At 41.8% G+C, this 16,154-nt stretch overlaps 1 protein-coding gene across 7 annotated transcripts in view; it reads right to left on the bottom strand.

The window, feature by feature from the left end:
• Positions 1-1,188: 1,188 nt before the first annotated feature.
• Positions 1,189-16,154, bottom strand: part of CEP250 (centrosomal protein 250) — a 133,247-nt gene continuing 118,281 nt past the window's right edge. For 5 of the 7 annotated variants that reach the window (XM_053393799.1, XM_053393793.1, XM_053393798.1 and 2 more), the window contains 13 exons: positions 15,829-15,972; positions 14,469-15,307; positions 13,325-13,484; positions 12,591-12,948; positions 10,590-10,717; positions 8,823-8,943; positions 8,031-8,185; positions 4,823-7,276; positions 3,910-4,038; positions 3,488-3,640; positions 2,989-3,096; positions 2,707-2,754; positions 1,189-2,167 (listed from right to left, as the gene is read on the bottom strand). In XM_053393799.1, the coding sequence (XP_053249774.1) occupies positions 1,886-2,167; positions 2,707-2,754; positions 2,989-3,096; positions 3,488-3,640; positions 3,910-4,038; positions 4,823-7,276; positions 8,031-8,185; positions 8,823-8,943; positions 10,590-10,717; positions 12,591-12,948; positions 13,325-13,484; positions 14,469-15,307; positions 15,829-15,972 (5,079 nt within the window). In that variant the 3' untranslated portion in view covers positions 1,189-1,885. The remainder of the gene's footprint in view (positions 2,168-2,706; positions 2,755-2,988; positions 3,097-3,487; positions 3,641-3,909; positions 4,039-4,822; positions 7,277-8,030; positions 8,186-8,822; positions 8,944-10,589; positions 10,718-12,590; positions 12,949-13,324; positions 13,485-14,468; positions 15,308-15,828; positions 15,973-16,154) is intronic. The other 2 variants (XM_053393795.1, XM_053393796.1) reach the window with 2 other exon arrangements.

Raw genomic sequence — 16,154 nt, 5'->3', positions numbered from 1 at the left:
AAACAACCTGCTTCCGGTTGGGGGCTCTGCCGCTCCGCCCCCCGTTGCTATGGCAGCCACGGTAGAGATGAGTGGGATGCCGTACAATCCCCCTAAGAAGACATGCGGTCCCGCTTTTTTTAGACGGTTAGGATTTTTACTGCCCTGACCGGACAGCGTATTTCCCTCCTCATCAACGAATTTAAAAGTAGCAACGGGGTTTTCCCCTCACCCCAACTCGGGCTGTGAACCGCAAACCTAAAGAGACAACTGAAAATGGAAGTACCATTGAAAGAAAGGGGTTTGCTTCCATGTAGAGAGGAATGAATGCAGTGATTTTGCGGGTGTGTATATATATTCTGCATTCTGCGGAATGGAAAAGGGGGGGGGTTGGAAAGGGCTTTGGGGAATCAATTTAAGAACTTTTGTTGGCAACAGGAACATTTTGTAGGAGAGGTTTTTGGCTGGACATCCAGACCAGCTTTAGCCTGCACCTCTCATTAAACATGCTGGTGTCATCCAGTTCTGTTTTTCTCTTTCTTGCCTAAGTAGGAAAAGTGGTACCAGGACAACTACAGCAGAATAAAGGTTCCCCACCCCTGTGCTAGAGAAACTAGTCACTCTGTATTTAAAACAATAAATTGGAGAAATTATCTATTTCTTGATGGATTACTTGTCTTAAACGAACCCTAGCCTGAGATCAATTTGATATAGGCCAAGTTAAATTTTTATAGATAAACAGGAGTATGTTTCAGATGATATGGTACCTGGCTTCTGAGTGTGTAACCCGAAAATAGAATGTAAAAGCAACTTTCTACCAAACTCTGCTCTCCCAGCCAGCAAAATGGGGATCATGGGCAGTTACTGGAATTTGCAAACTTAAAAAGAGAAGTTTCACATAAAATAAGAGTGCAATCTTAACTCTGCTTACCTATAAGTTCTTGCCATGCTGATGAAGCTGTGAAGAAAGGACACTGTGCATTACAAAAACAACCAGTGACAGGATCTGAGGGAAAATCTCAAAAAAGGAGTGTATGAGACAAGCATATGCTTATTTCAGAGGTGTGTGTGAGTGTGTTTCTTTTTGCAGTTGCAGGTCTAGCAGCACAAGCTTCTACCCTTATACAGTACTGACATTAAGGACTAAAATCAGCATAGAAAGTACAGCTTCCTAACAAATAGAAACAAACAAGATAGGAACAGAAGTGATCAAGTAAAGTAGACATATTTAATGTGGAAGGGTATTTGAGTAAAAAAAATTAAAGTGAATATATTTATAAATATTAAGAAAATATTTAGTACAAAAATATTGAACAACTTTAAAGATATTTTACAATGAGCTGCTGCATTCAGAACACGGTAAGACATCAATTCTGAAAAAAATCTCATTACCCAATAAAATTATTAAGGAATTCAGGTAATGCTGCTTTGGTTAGAATCCCTCCCCGACATACAGTTCTGACCTGACTTCTATGTAAAATCTGTCCGGAACTTTTTTTAGTGAACTCCCATCTCCCTCAGAACTCAATTTCAGCAATTCACTTCTACTCTCCCCACCAGAAATTCAGTTCTCTCTTTTTGTTTGATTCTCATCCTTAGCTCAGAGTTCTGTTCTATGACACAATCTCCACAATACATATCTTCAGCTACTTAATATGCAGCCCACCAGCTATTCTTGTTATTTCACAGCTTGTTTTAACATGATTGACTCCAAACAATGAACAGACAAATTGGCAGCATGGGTCCTAGGAGTCCAGGCCTAGTTGAGTGAGGTGAAGCCCCCTGCATATTAATGATTATATGCAGTTCAATATGGGTTGAAGTTCATGTTGATGAAAGAGTCTTTCCAGATTGTTCTGATGGAGGCACTTCTGCAGAGCTTCTGACTCCTGCCATTTCCTTCATGCTATCTTGAGGTCTTCTGGACTGTTTTGGGTGTTGAGTTTATTGGTTGTTTTCCAGAAAAGAAACCATCCCAGCCTACTGCCAAGCTGTGGTTCAGGGTTTCATCCAACTTGCGAGTCTCCAGTTCCAGGACAGCAGCCTCGGGCTCCTTAGCCACAGCAGCTAAAGAATCAGAAAGCTCTTGGTGTAGGCAGGAAAGCTCCTGGCTTGTTTTGGCACAACAGTCAACATAATCCTGCTTCTGCTTCCGCTCCAGTGACAGCTGCTTTTGTAGAACAGAAACCTAAAAACAAAAAAGATAGTATCAGGAACCACTAGATGGTTTGATTCTGAGTATCTTGCTTTCAACAGTTCTGCATCTCAGCAAGGAACACCTTCAGTCCCATTTTTTATCATCCAGGTTTATTATTATTAATCATTTCTAACATTTTTCAATGTTAGCATAGTAAGCTATGTAAGTAAACATTTTATACACATACAGTAAAATGCAAGAACAAGACCAAAGTGACATGATCTGCAATAAACAGCTATGTTAAAGGAGGGACTAAGATTTCAACAGATTACGGTGGGGAGGAAGCATACATCCTCTCTCCCTTAAAAGATTTGTCCAGATGCCACTGATGGTAAAATGCTTCAATAAATCTCCGTTAGCTCCAGTTATTATTACTTTTAAAGGACGGCTTGTAGGGGCAGATGCTACAGGTTAGCCATCTCTACTATAGGGGCTCATCTACAATGGAGATGGAAAACGGAAGAAGAGGTAAAGAAAGAGGCACACCATTCTGAAAGCCTCTCAGGGTGCTATAGAAATGAACTGCTCACCTGTTTTTGTAACTCTTCCAGTTGCTTATGGAGAACCTGAATTTCTTCCTAGAGAGAGAAAAGTGACAAGATTCAGCCACTTGGTTATTTTCAAGACGCCTACAACATGGGAGAAAAGTACTAAAGAGGAAATTTATTTTTTTCTTCCATTTTTCCAAGGACAACTGAAGACAACAATAGCACTGAAAAAGAGTTTAGAGACCAGCATGCTAATATCCAGAAGAAAAGATATCACAGGACAAAAATAATGGATGGGTTTTAAGAGTATGCAAGTATTCAGACCTTTGCTAGAGATGGAACCTTTTGGGTGCCAGAATCAGCCTGGGAGAGTCCAGAGCTCAAAGAAAGGTCTCCATGACTTCTTTTCAGTCTCCTACGTTCACGTTCTACCTGAAGACAAGAGAAAAAGCAGGCAAGGGCATTCACAAAAGAGATTATGACAATGATCATCAGGACAAAGGGGGATAAGCAGAAGAAGGTTGTGAAAATGGACGACCCCAAGCACGGGAGCTGAGCAGGCTAGGTCGCACAGGGCATTGGTATTCTGGAAAGCACCAAATCTCTGAACACAGAGTATGAGAGAAAAGAACAAAAAGATCACCGGCCCATTAAATCAGTAAATCAGTACAAGTCTGCACTGGAAAAATCAGGAGCAGGCACCGTTACAGTATCTTAAGTATCTTAAGGGGTGGGCAAAGAGTGATAAGGTAGGTTTAAATGTCACTGGGAAATGGGGAGGAGGCACATGAACTATGTCTTATTCTTCTTTTTGTAATCTCACCTGCTCCAGTGCACCTCTAAGCTGCATATTGTGCTGCTTTAGGCCATGTTTATCATTCTCCAGCCTGGCAACAGCTTGCTGCAGAAGCTGTAGGCGTTTGCATAAGAGTCTCCTTTCAGCTATCCATGTCAGCTCTCCCTCTTTTCTCACAGCCTGCATGATGAAGAAAACAGGGTGGGGTAAAGAAGGGACCATAAAAGATACTGGAATTTATATATATGCAGAACAAACACTTTACTCCATGGATAGGGCACAGTCTTTTCTCTTGGAAAGAACCTCCTTGTCTCAGCACTGTTGTTACTGGAAATTTTAGAATCAGGCAATTAGTTCCTTAAACTAGACATGTGCCATAAATTGGGAAACTCAGAATTCAAGTGTTCTTCTCTATTTTGGTATCCTTCCCTCCTGTTCCTTTATCTTACCTTTCCAGCCTCCTTTTGCCTTACTTCTGGCATGTCATTTTCTTTGGGTAGCAGACTTGCATCTCCTGCCAGAGCTTTAGTAACTAGTTTCTCTTCCTCCAGAGCTCTGAAAGCTGTATCTAACTGCTCCTGCAGAACAAACCATATTACTCACTTACCTAAGTACCCAAGTAGTTACACAGACTTTTTAAGCATGTTATTACTGTGTCCCTAGAGTGTTATGCACAAGTGAACTGTATCTAAATGCGGGTGTGTCTGTCAGGGTTCAACCCACAGCTACTTGGGTTCTTTCTCTCTCCTACTTCATCTTATGAGTTACTCACGTCCTGCTAATTACACCCCAGAGCAGGGGTAACTAAGGTGGTGCCCACCTCTGTGTTGCTCTCCAGATTTGCTGGACTACAACTCCCATCACCCCTGGCCACCAGCTGTAATAACTAGGCCTGATGGGAGTTGTAGTCCAGCAAATCTGGAGAGCAACACAGAGGTACCTCACTAAAATCCCATTTTTATAATGCTATCTAGCCAAGACAGTCTCCTACTACAAAGTACAAAATGAACTGAAGGACAGATACAACCTTACCACGACGTATAATCTTACTTTATTTTTATAGTGTGTGTAAGAAGAGCCCTGCTGAATGAGGCCCAAGGTTCATCTAGTCCAGCATTCTGCTGTCATAGTGGCCAAACAGATGTCTGTGGGAAGTTCACAAACAGGACACCAGTGCAACCATACCCTCTCTACTTGTGATTTCCTGCTATTCAGGAACGTGCTGCCTCCATTAGTGGAGCTAGAACATAGCCATCATTCCAGTAGTCATTCACAGCCTTATCCTCCGTGAATTTGTCTAATCCCCTTTGTTATAAAAGATCAACTTGCAGGGTTTTTAAATAGCACCACTAAAATCCTTACTTGAAGATGAAGCCTGTCCTTATCCCTTTCCGAAACCATGCTCTGTACAATAGCCATTTCTTCTCTCAGGGCTCTCAAGGCCTCTTCATTTTGGGCCAGGGACAAACCCAGCTTCTGTGCTCTCTCTCGCCATTCTATCTCTTCACTTTCTGTCTGTTTCAGAATAGCAGTCAGACGATCAAATTCCTGTCTCTTTACTCTTTTCTCGTTTTCCAAGTGTTGAATTTTTTCATTTTGCCATTGCAACTGCTGGTCCTTTTCCTGAAGAGACTTGTTCTTGGCTGCCTCCTCCTCCTTCCACATAAGAATCTTTTGGATATAGCTCTGTAAATTGCAGTCTCCCTTCTCTTCTGATTTCAGAGGAGAAACAATTTCCTTCAGCTGTTCACTGCAGGTTAACAATTCCTTCTCTTTAACTCTTACTCTCTCTTCCAGCTGCTTAACATTCTCTCTCTGCCACTCAGCTTCCTCATCTTTTTTCTTCAGTGCATGTTGAAGATGCTGTATGTTCTCAAGAAGTTCCTTCATCTCATCTTTCATTAGCCTTTGCACTCTCTCATCTTGAGTTCTCTTCTCTTTCTCCCCTTCTTCTAAAAAGTCTTCTTTTTCATCCTCTTTTAACTGCTTGTGTTGGTGCTGAAGCTTTTGGTGGCCTCTCTCACATTCTTCTTCTCTCTGTTTAATTACTTCCTCCAGATGACTTGCCCGATTCTGGCATACCTGTAATTCTGCAAGAGTGACATCTACTTTAACCTGGTATGTGCTAATTTGCTCAGCCTGCTTGTGAAGCTCATCTTCCTTTTCTGACATTAATTGCTTCATTTTATCTAGCTCCTGCTTTAGGCTCGCTATACTTTTCTGTTCCAATTCTTTCTGCCTCAAGAGTTCCTTTATGTGCCCTTGTAAAGATTCTATCTCCTTGTCTCTGTCTTGAAGAGAAGATCTGTTCAACTCCAGTTTCTCCAATAGAGATTGAGTGTGTGCTGCTGCTTTTTGCGCTTGCTGCTTAAGCTGGCAATTCTCCTCCTTGAAGGACTCCAGCTGCCTCTCACCATTTCTCTGAGCATGCTCTGCTAATTCAAGATGTGTCTGCATTTCTCTCACAAGCCTTTCTTTCTCCTCCTTGTGTTCTTCTTGCTGCTTTTTCAGGGTCTCAATTTCTCGCATTCTCTCCTTTAGCAATACCCTGAGTTGCTCCAACATATCAATAGTTGTTTCTTGCAGCTCTTCTTGCTTCAGCTGCTGCATTTGCTCTTTCTGAAACTCTGCACTACCATCTCTCTCCTTTAATACGGCTGCACTGTGCTGGACATCTCCAAGCAGAACGCCTAACTGCCTTTTCAGTTCTTCTTCATGTTTCATTTGAAACACCAACTCCGTGTTCTTTTCCTTCAAGGATGCCTCCGTCTTACCCAAAAGTTCACGAAGAGCCTTTAGTTCTGTTTCCATTTCTCCTTCCAGCTCTTTTATCTGCTGCTTTTGTGACTCAAGCTCTTGATCTTTCTGGGTCAACATGAATGTCATCTCTTTTACTTTCTCTTGCAGTTCATGGAGATGGTTCTCACGTTGAGCCTCGCGCTGCTGGAATCTTGTTATCTGTCCCCTCTGGGATTCTACCTCCCTTTCTTTGTTCCTGAGAATGGCCTTCATGTGTTCTAGGCTGGTGTGAAGAGACTTTTCCCGCTTCCCCCCCTGTTCTTCCCGTTCTTGAAGTAGCTGCTTTTGAGATGCGAGTTCCCAATCTTTTTCACTCAACCTTATTTTCAAGTCACCCAACTCTTTCAGCAGAGCACCAATTTGTGCTGACTCATTCTCTTCAGCAATGCGGATTTTTTCCTCCATGATTTTCATTTCTTTGACTTTTTGCTCCAGATTCAAATTCAGGTTTTCCATTATAGTGCTTTGGTTTTGTAACAGGTCTTCTAGTATTTGGATCTTGCCCTGTTGAGATTTCACATTCTGGAGTGTCTCTTCTAGATCTATATTCAGTCTTTCTAGAGCAGCCTCCTGTGTTTTATTCTGCTTTCCCAAGTCTTTAATCTGTTTGTTTTGAGATTCAATTTCTTGCTCTCTCTTTTCGAGATCTTTAGTGAGATGTTCCACAGCAGATTTTTGCACTTCTCTGTGCCTCTCCAGTTCTCTGTTTTGCTGTAGCAGGGATTTTATTTCTTCATCTCTTTTTCCTAGAGTAACAGTTAGGCAATCCAGATTTTCTTGCAAACCTTTTCGCACTTCTGCATCTTGCTGCAAAGTCATAAATCTCTTTTGTTGAGTCTCTGCTTCCTCCTGTTTAATTTTGAGAGTGGAGAGAGTTGCCTGAAGCTCTTGTTCTAGGGACTGATTCATCTTCTCCATGGCATTTGCTCGAATTTCACAGGCTGTGACAGATTCCCGAAGAAGATCCAGTTCCCATGTCAGCTTTTCCTTGGCCATTTGTAGCATGTCTCGTTCATTCTGAAACAGAAATATAATTACTCAAAATGCAGAAGCAAACTGCAACTCTTTGCTCTCTTTATGCAGAGTGCTAAGCTGGCCATGATGTTAGCTGAACCATCCTGGTTTTTTATTGTTCACTATATATATTAACAGGAAATAGGTTGGTTTTCAACATAAGCTTTACATAAAAACCCAATTGATTACCTCTCTTTTTAACCAAATGTCTGCTGAAGTGGCATCACTTCACATAATAGACAAGTTATTTGAGAATAACTTTCTGAAATGTTCACAAGAGAGCATGCAATATTTCTTCCAGATGGAGAGAATCTTTAAGCCATAACAGAATAACACAAGGAGCAAACAACTATTTGATTTATCATAAGACACTAATTAAAAATCAGACTCTGAATAATAGAAGACTACAGCACTATGACACTTCACTGAATTTTATTATTTTTATTATTATTTCTTCTGGGTTTTCCTCATTTGTGTTAGTGATAGTTGCTTATCAAAAACTGTTCAGTCCCTGCAGTTAAATGCAAAAGAATTAGCTGGAAGCATTAAACAGGCTGTGGGAAATAAGAATAGCATTATCAAAAAGTAGAGGATGCTGTAGGTTCAGTGGGCATGGTTCTGCAAAAGCTGTAAGAGAAGGGAAGTAAATCCCTAATAGATGCTGTCTCACATCAAGAAGAGTAACACTCCCCATCAGATATTCATGAGCCTGTCCAATTTCATAACTGGACCTCTGCAGACCACCTGCTAGCCTTACCATGACATCCTTTCTTTGCTTCTCTGTACTCTCAAGAGTCTTCTCCAAAGCAGTCACCTTCCCATGCAAAGTCACATTCTCTTCTTTGAAAGCAATGACCTCTGCCTTCAAGGCAGACTCTAGGGAGCCTCGTCTGCCTTCTTTCACATTTTTTTCTGAAATGCAGAATGTAAGAAGAAAAGGAATTTTTTTGCTTTTGGCACCAGTGAAAGATCTACCTCTTCCTCCAGACTTTTGGTGAAGATAGAGGTCAATATTTTGAGACTTACAGATTCTTATATGACAATGAATAGATTTAAGTGAGCATACTTGAATACTTTGAATGCTGGTTAATGTTTTATTGGTTCAATTTTATTGTGTGCACCTGCTTTTTACTTTTTACCCTGAAAGCACCTGGCAATGAAGTGTGGGATAGAAATGGCATAAATAGACAAAAAAACATAACAAGCTGCAGCTATTTTGAACAGTGACCCTGCCCCCTGCAAGGGAAACTATTTTGGAACCATTTCTCTAAAAAAAACACTGTAGATGTCTGGTCTGGAAAACTTAATGTCCCGCAGCTGCTAGATACCTCCCTTTATTCCTTCTTATATTTCACCCAAAACCTTCTGCATAAAAAGGGTATCTTTTTGTCTCCAACCCCTGCTATGCATGACACAGCACGTTTTATTGACATCTAATGTTTTTCATATTGTGGATTTCCCCCAGCTTCCACTTTTTGAGCAGACATCTCTACTTCTGGGAGATTTATGACACTTCTGAGGCACCATAGTGAAAATGAGGAGTCTATACCTTCTTGGCTTTGATCTAGCCACTTTTGAAGCTCTTCGGCTTTGGCACTGACGCGGTCTCTTTCTGCTTCCTTTTCACTGAGGTCTTGCTTCAGCTTTTCTGAATTCTTTCTCATCTCATCCTGCAAGAAAAGCAAGGGGTATAATAATAATAATAATAATAATAATAATAATAATAATAATAATAATATATTATATCCCGCCCTCCCCAGCCGAAGCCGGGCTCAGGGCAGCTAACAACAATAAAATAATACAACATTCTAAAATCATTCCATTATAAAATTAATTCAAATCAAATTGATGGCAACCATTGGGCTAGAGTTCTGTGAAGATTGCCAAAGGAGGGAGTCAGGCTGTGCCCTGGCCAAAGGCCTGGTGGAACAGCTCTGTCTTGTAGGCCCTGCGGAAAGATATGCATGTCCAAAGAAGAGCACAGTAAAACAAGGAGAAAGACCAGGAACCCCCAAAGACTATGAACAAAACCCCCCTTTCAGGGCCAAACTATATGTCACACAGAATTCTGTATAAAGTATGCTGTAAACTTTTTCTTCGCCAACTAGTTTTTATCTCAAAAATTGCCCCATTTGAACCACTTTTCCTTTTGCAGGAAAAGGTAGAGGTTCCAAAATCTTGTTCTCCTGTGAGAAGAAATTTTGAGATGAAAACTGCCTACTAAGAAAAACACTGTTCTGCCTCCCCACCCACCAAATCTCTACTCTAGGCTACAGGGTCTACCAACTACTTTTCTTAAAAAATTAAACATAAAAAGCATCTGGGGAAAGTTACATAAAACTGTGTATTATATAGTTTGGCCCCAGTAGCATCTTAGGGCCAAGTCAGCAGTAAAAAGTTGTGTAGAACTTGGAATTTTCTCCATCTGAAACCCTGGCGAGCTCCTGATAGTCAATGTAGACAATACTGAACTGGATAGACCTATGGTCTGACTCAGCATATGACAGCTTCCTATGTTCCTAAAATTATCTTCTCTCCACAGCAAATGGCACTATGGCAAAATCCCAATACATTGAGGCCTAGGCGGTTGCCTTAGTTGCTTTAGAAGACAGAATCGTCAGTCTTTGTTGGACACAGTTTTGTGACTTTGATAGGAAAATGCATTGTGAGTTCCTGCATATCCAGCTGTTAACTAGTTGTACTAAAAGAAAGCAAAGTTTATTGAAAAGACAGATGTTAGCTGAATCACAGAGCAACAAGTTTTGCTAAGCTCAGGATTTTTTAGTAGAAGCAGCAGCGGAAAATTCAGATGGACAGAACCAACTATAATATTTTTAAGGCATATATTTATCTCCATTCCTAGTGAGCCACATAGAACCATTAGTATGACAGAGAACAGATACGGCATATATTATTATATTAAGCAAGCTAGAGATTCATTTGCTAAACACAACAAGTGAAAAAGTAAATTCAATACAATGGTACATCTTGATAATTAGTACTATAGTGCTTAGTGCAGCCTTGGGTAACCTAGTGTTCTCCATATGTTTTGGATGACAACCATCAGCTGGTTGAGACTGATGGGAGTTGTAACCAAAACGTCTGGAGAGCACCAGATTGACCAAGGCTGACTTAATGTATACTAGGCACCACATGGAGGATTAATAGTAAGGCTGAAACTACATGCTTTTTATTTTTATTTTAATCCATGGGAAATGGATTTATGTTTCAAAAGTTTACTATATCCTTTTACGCTTGGGTGCCAAGAAAGGACAGTGATATGATTTATTTATTTTTAAGAAAGTGAAACAATTACCCGTTCTAGGCGAGTCTGCCAGAGTTCTTGCCGCAGGTCCTGAATAGCTTCTGCCACTCTCTCCACTGTAAGCTCAGCAGAAAGGTCCTTCAGCTGAGATAAAGACAGTCCCGTCCCATTATCCTGTTCTGAAGAAATAAACCTCCTCTGTAACAGCGTCTAGCTGAAGGGTTGTTAGACAAGATATAGAAAATTCTAGGATTATTTTTCATTGAAGGCAGAACTAGATGCTGCAAGAGATATGGAGCTGCTGCTACTGTCCACTTTTTCTTGTAATGCAAGAACTCTTCAGTGCAAGATAAGAGTCGGGAGTTGGAAGAGATGCACGACATAGTACCAATAATGTATGACACTGCATATTCCAAGAAAAAGATAGCAAAAAGACACAGAGGATTCCTATTTGCTGCATATTTGTGGTGTCCCCGAGCACACTTCTGGGGTGGGGAGATCCACATGACCGTGTGCTTGAATTGTATGCATTCCAGTCCATCTGCCCCCTACCCCGCCACCTTTGTTAAAGCAGTTTCTCCATAACTTGGAAGAATATAAGTATTACTGTTAAGTCCAGTATAAATGCGAAAACTCTGAAGATGCAGCTGTTTCAGAGCAAAGCTATTCCATTTTTGAATGTAGTTTCTGACACATCATATGGCATTTATTGAGGTGAGCTCTATAGCCACTTCTGCCTGGTTCCAGTTTGGCACATCTGAACCATTTTATTTTCAGAACAGCCACATCTGTTGCTTTTACTTTGAAAGGAAGGAGAAAGAGATGACAATTCTGCTGTGCATAAGCTGGCCTTGTTGACAAGGTGCAAGTCCCATCCAGTTATTATTTTAAAAAAGCCCAACTCTGCAGGGGCAGCAAGAGAGATGTACTACGAAACGTATGGGCAATTGTACAACTGCATGACAAACATTTCCTGTGGCTGGACAATTACAAAAATCAGACCCTGCTTCATACTTTCTGTGCATGCTCAGTGTAATAGTGGGCAAGAATCACCAAGAAGAAGAGAGGCACTTTCAGATATGCACCACCTACTGATGCAGATGGAATACCATAGGTGTAAAAACAAAAAATTTGGAAAGGTGGGGATGATGCCACGCTACCCTGTATTCTGACAAAAGTGGAATGAGAAGGGAAAGAAATCAGCAGAAGGGTTCCATGTGGAAGTACCCACAAAGCAACAGCTTCATAGCTCTTGAAAAGTTTGACCTCACAGGGTAACCATCATACCCAGTGCATTATCTACACAGTCCACACGATGTCAGTGCTGTCACACAAACAAGAATCCAAGGTATCACTGTAATTTGTAGCTAGGCCCAAGACTTGTCACTATGACTTATTTTCAGCAGTATTCCACAGAAAAAATGATAGTGTTGCCATCCCATCTAATCTACACACCTTGGCCAGTCTCCACCACCCCAATCTTCTGTGTCTGATTCAAATCTCAGGACACAGTTGACACTCCTCCGTTATTTGATGGTTCTTAACTGTTTGGCACAGTTGAGTTTTCCTTCTACACAAAACCTTGTACCATCCCTACAAGGAAGTGGCCTCAAGACTTTTGGTGCTATCAGTCAGCTCTGCCTCCAACAGTAGCCTGTTCTTTCCTCTGGGCTATCCCAACTAATCTCAGGAAAGATCAATTCCATCCTGTATACCTGAGAAAGCCAATGGCTTGACATGTGCTACATGTTGGCAGGGGCTGCTTAAATAAGCAATTTATACCACTGCTATTGAAAGGAGCAAGGTGTCACTCACTATCTTAGCTTTAGGCAAAGATGGCAACATTAGGGCATTTTGCCACTCCTTAGCAAATCCATTTGAAGTTGAATCAACGTGAAAGGGTGTGCCATTTCAAGACATCATATTAGAAAATAAGTAAGCACCAAAGCACACACAAAAAGGTACCTTCCCCTATTGCAGAGTTCTGGCTCTGTCACATGTTCAACAATTTACTTGCAAAGGACATAATACTAGTCGACTTATTAGACTCACCTCTTGCACTGAACAATGAGCTTCGAATAGCTTTGTCTCCTCTCCCTCCATGCTCCAGCTTTGTCTCGGGGCTTTTGCACAGCATGTACTGCAGAACCGAGTGTAGCTTAGTCAAGTGAGACTGTGCCTCCCAGCGGGCAGAACAAGCACGCTGACATTCCGATGCCAATGCCACTGCCCGACTCTCTGTGCTGCTCAGGCTCAGGCGTAGCTGAGATACTTCACCTTCCAGCATTTTCACGGAGTCCTTCAAAGACTGCTCACTAGCACGGGACTCTTCCAGGTTCCGGGCGAGCTGCTCCTTATGAGCTACCAAGGCAGCCTCCTTCTCTAGCACAATTTCCCTGAGGGACTGTATCTGGGGGAAAGCAACACAGCTTGCAATGATTTTGGAATGGTGGATTGGAATGCAAAGAAGTTAGCACCGGGTGAATAATCAACCAAACAAAGAAGAGAAGCTGGATATAATTTGCATAGAAATGAGATAAGGATATAATTTGCTTGTGAAAAGGACCAGGTATCAGGTATTAATATGAGTGCTACACACACACACACACACACACACACACACACACACACGTATATTTGGAAGCCAGTGTGTTATGGAAAAGAAGCCATGTTTGGGAGGGGGGCTGTATAACAGAAGCACCATGTGAAGCAGATGGGGGCTGGCAGTAGGGCAGAAAAATAAAAAGCACTATTGCACCCTGTATTGAGTTTTTTTCAGGTAATACCTGTCTAGTGAGCTCCTGCTCTTCTCGGCTATGCTCAGCAAGCAGCTGCTCTGCTTGCTGTAGTGCAGTATTCAATTTGGTGACTTCACCCTGGTGAGCACTATCACTGTCTTGCAGTCTCTTGAGCCTGAGTTCCTTCTCCTCCAAGGATGCAGCCAAACTGAAACCGGAAAAAAAGCAGGACTTCTATTACAGATTGAAAAAAAAACAACCCTATGCAAGCAAGTACAAGACTTGGCTTTTCACCTTGGTTCTCTTCCATGACACACTTATGAAAGACTTGGCTATGGCAAACAAACAGTGTGCCAACGTATGTGCACAAGACCCTGAAATTATGCAAAAATAAACAAATGATAATCTCAAGTGCAGACTATATATCTTGTATATATAATTTCTATGTAACTGGACAAAAAGGGGAATTTAAGTGAAAAGGAGGCATTCCAGTTACAAACTTCATAAATGGGGTGGGGAGCTGGGGCATAGTGTTGGAGGAGGGGCTGGGGGCAATGGCCCTGGGTGCATTTTTCTGGGGGGTGCTGCTCACACCACCATGTCAGCCCTGCACTCCTTTGTGAGGCTGGGATATGACTCACTAGGCAAATCATTCAGATCAGATCCCAGCATCGCAAAGCAGCTCAGAGCTGGCAGGGCGGTGTGAGAAGGACACAACCGCCGTGCACTATTTGATCCCAGCCAAGGCTGGGATTTTAGGAGGACCCCTTTTTGCTAAAAGTTCCAGATCAGGCAATGTGAAGTAGACAATTAATGCCCTGTATTTCTCCAAGAGAAGCTTTGAAAAGTGCAGTTTCTGAAAAATTATGTATACAGTGGTACCTCGGGTTAAGTACTTAATTCGTTCCAGAGGTCCGTACTTAACCTGAAACTGTTCTTAACCTGAAGCAACACTTTAGCTAATGGGGCCTCCTGCTGCCACCGTGCCACCGGAGCACGATTTCTGTTCTCATCCTGAAGCAAAGTTCTTAACCTGAGGTAATATTTCTGGGTTAGCGGAGTCTGTAACCTGAAGCGTATGTAACCTGAGGTACCACTGTACATACCTAACTGTTTAGACACCGGGTGTGTGGAGGTGAGATAGCTATATGAGACAATTAGTCCAGCCACAAATTATGAAAGTTGGGCTCACCTGGTGTGTTTCTGCTCCAAAACATGCAATGCTACTTTAAGATCTGAATTCTGATGTTCAACTTCCTCCCACTGAGTCCGTTCTTTCTTCATCTTCTGTAGAGCAGTGCTCTGCTGTTCCATCTCCTTCTGCTTTGCCTGCAGCTCCTTGGTCCGACATTGCAACTCCTCTTGCTGGGTATGGAGAAGGGCCTGCAAATCTGAATTCTGATGTTCAACTTTCTCTTTCCAACCCTGCAACTCTAAATAACGTTGTTCTGCCTCCTCCCAACGGTTTTGACGCACCGCACTCTCATGTTCCGCTTCCTCCTGTTGTCTCTGGAGCACAGCCTTCAGCTGTGCATTCTGACGTTCTACCTCCTCTTTTTGGTGCCGCAGCTCTATGTTCTGATTTTGCAGTTGCTTATTTTGACATTTTGCCTCCTCCCACTGCCTCTGGAGTGCAGAATGTTGCTCTGAACTCTGGCGCTTTGCCTCCTCCCACTGGCTCTGCTCCCTTTCCAGGGCCTGAACTGTGGCACGTTGGTGCTCAATTTCTTCCTGCTTGCTTTGCAGCTCTCTGTTCAGATGCTGTTCTTCCTCCCATTGACTTTGCAGCATATTATGCAGTTCTGTGTTTCTGTGCTCCATCTCTTCTTTCTGATTCTGCAACTCCATGTTTTGATGTTCTCTCTCTTCTCGAAGTTTTCTTTCTGCTTCCATCATCTTCTGGAGGTGTGCAACTTCCAATGCTTTCTGTCTGGACAACTCTTGTATGTCACGTAAATGCTGCTGAGCCTCCTGGCTAATCAAATGGCAAGAATCTTTTTCTGTCAGTAGTTTTGACTGCAACTCTTGTACCTAGAAATAGACAGGAGAACAGCAAAGATGCAGCAGTTACAGTATCCACTTATTTTAGTACACATGAGGAGATAATATAGATACAAGCATCTTATTTCAAGAAACAGAGTTTCATGTCAATTCAAACATCCACTTTAACAGAATGCAGTTTTTTATTTGCTTCATAAACCAAGCCAGACTTTTTTATAAGCATGATAGAGACATTGCCCCATTTGAGTAACATGAAAGAACTCTGGTGAAACAGAATACATTTTTAGCATGCCTATGACTTCTTATGCAGAACCAAACATATGGCTTTTCTTGGAGTATTGCATCAAAAATTTTCCAAAACTGTTTCAAATAATGGCTTTTTGGTTTCCCTAGTACTTCAAGTAATTTTCCACGATGGTTTGGGAAAGGTTCCCATAACTTAGTTTTACCCCACAAAGAGATTTCCATTTCTACTTGTTGAAGCAGCTTGTGAAAAACCACACATTTGGCACTGAACGAAGTGCTTAGCACATAGTTTTAAGTAAAATCACCTGACTTTGCAAAGAGTCTCGTTGTTTGCGGAGAAAGTTGACTTCTTCTTTGAGAGACTTGAGCTCCTCCTTGTACTTCTTTTCTAGTGCTTCTATAGTACTTTGGGCCTCCTTCAGCTTAGCTTCCAAATCTTGCAAAGTATCCTGCACTCCCCACCCAGCCAAAAAAGTTGAGTTATTTTCCAAGGTTCAGGTTTGGTCAAATTAGAGAACTATTTTATAATGTGCAATTATAATACATGTACAGCAACTGCTGCACAAGATAAAATGATCTACATCGCACAACAGTCAGGCCACAAATCTTGTGGGATGAAGACTTAGTACTT

This window comes from Podarcis raffonei, chromosome 6 (assembly GCF_027172205.1).
Source record: "Podarcis raffonei isolate rPodRaf1 chromosome 6, rPodRaf1.pri, whole genome shotgun sequence".
Classification (NCBI taxonomy): Eukaryota; Metazoa; Chordata; class Lepidosauria; order Squamata; family Lacertidae; genus Podarcis; species Podarcis raffonei.
This window is presented reverse-complemented; position numbering and strand designations above follow the sequence as displayed.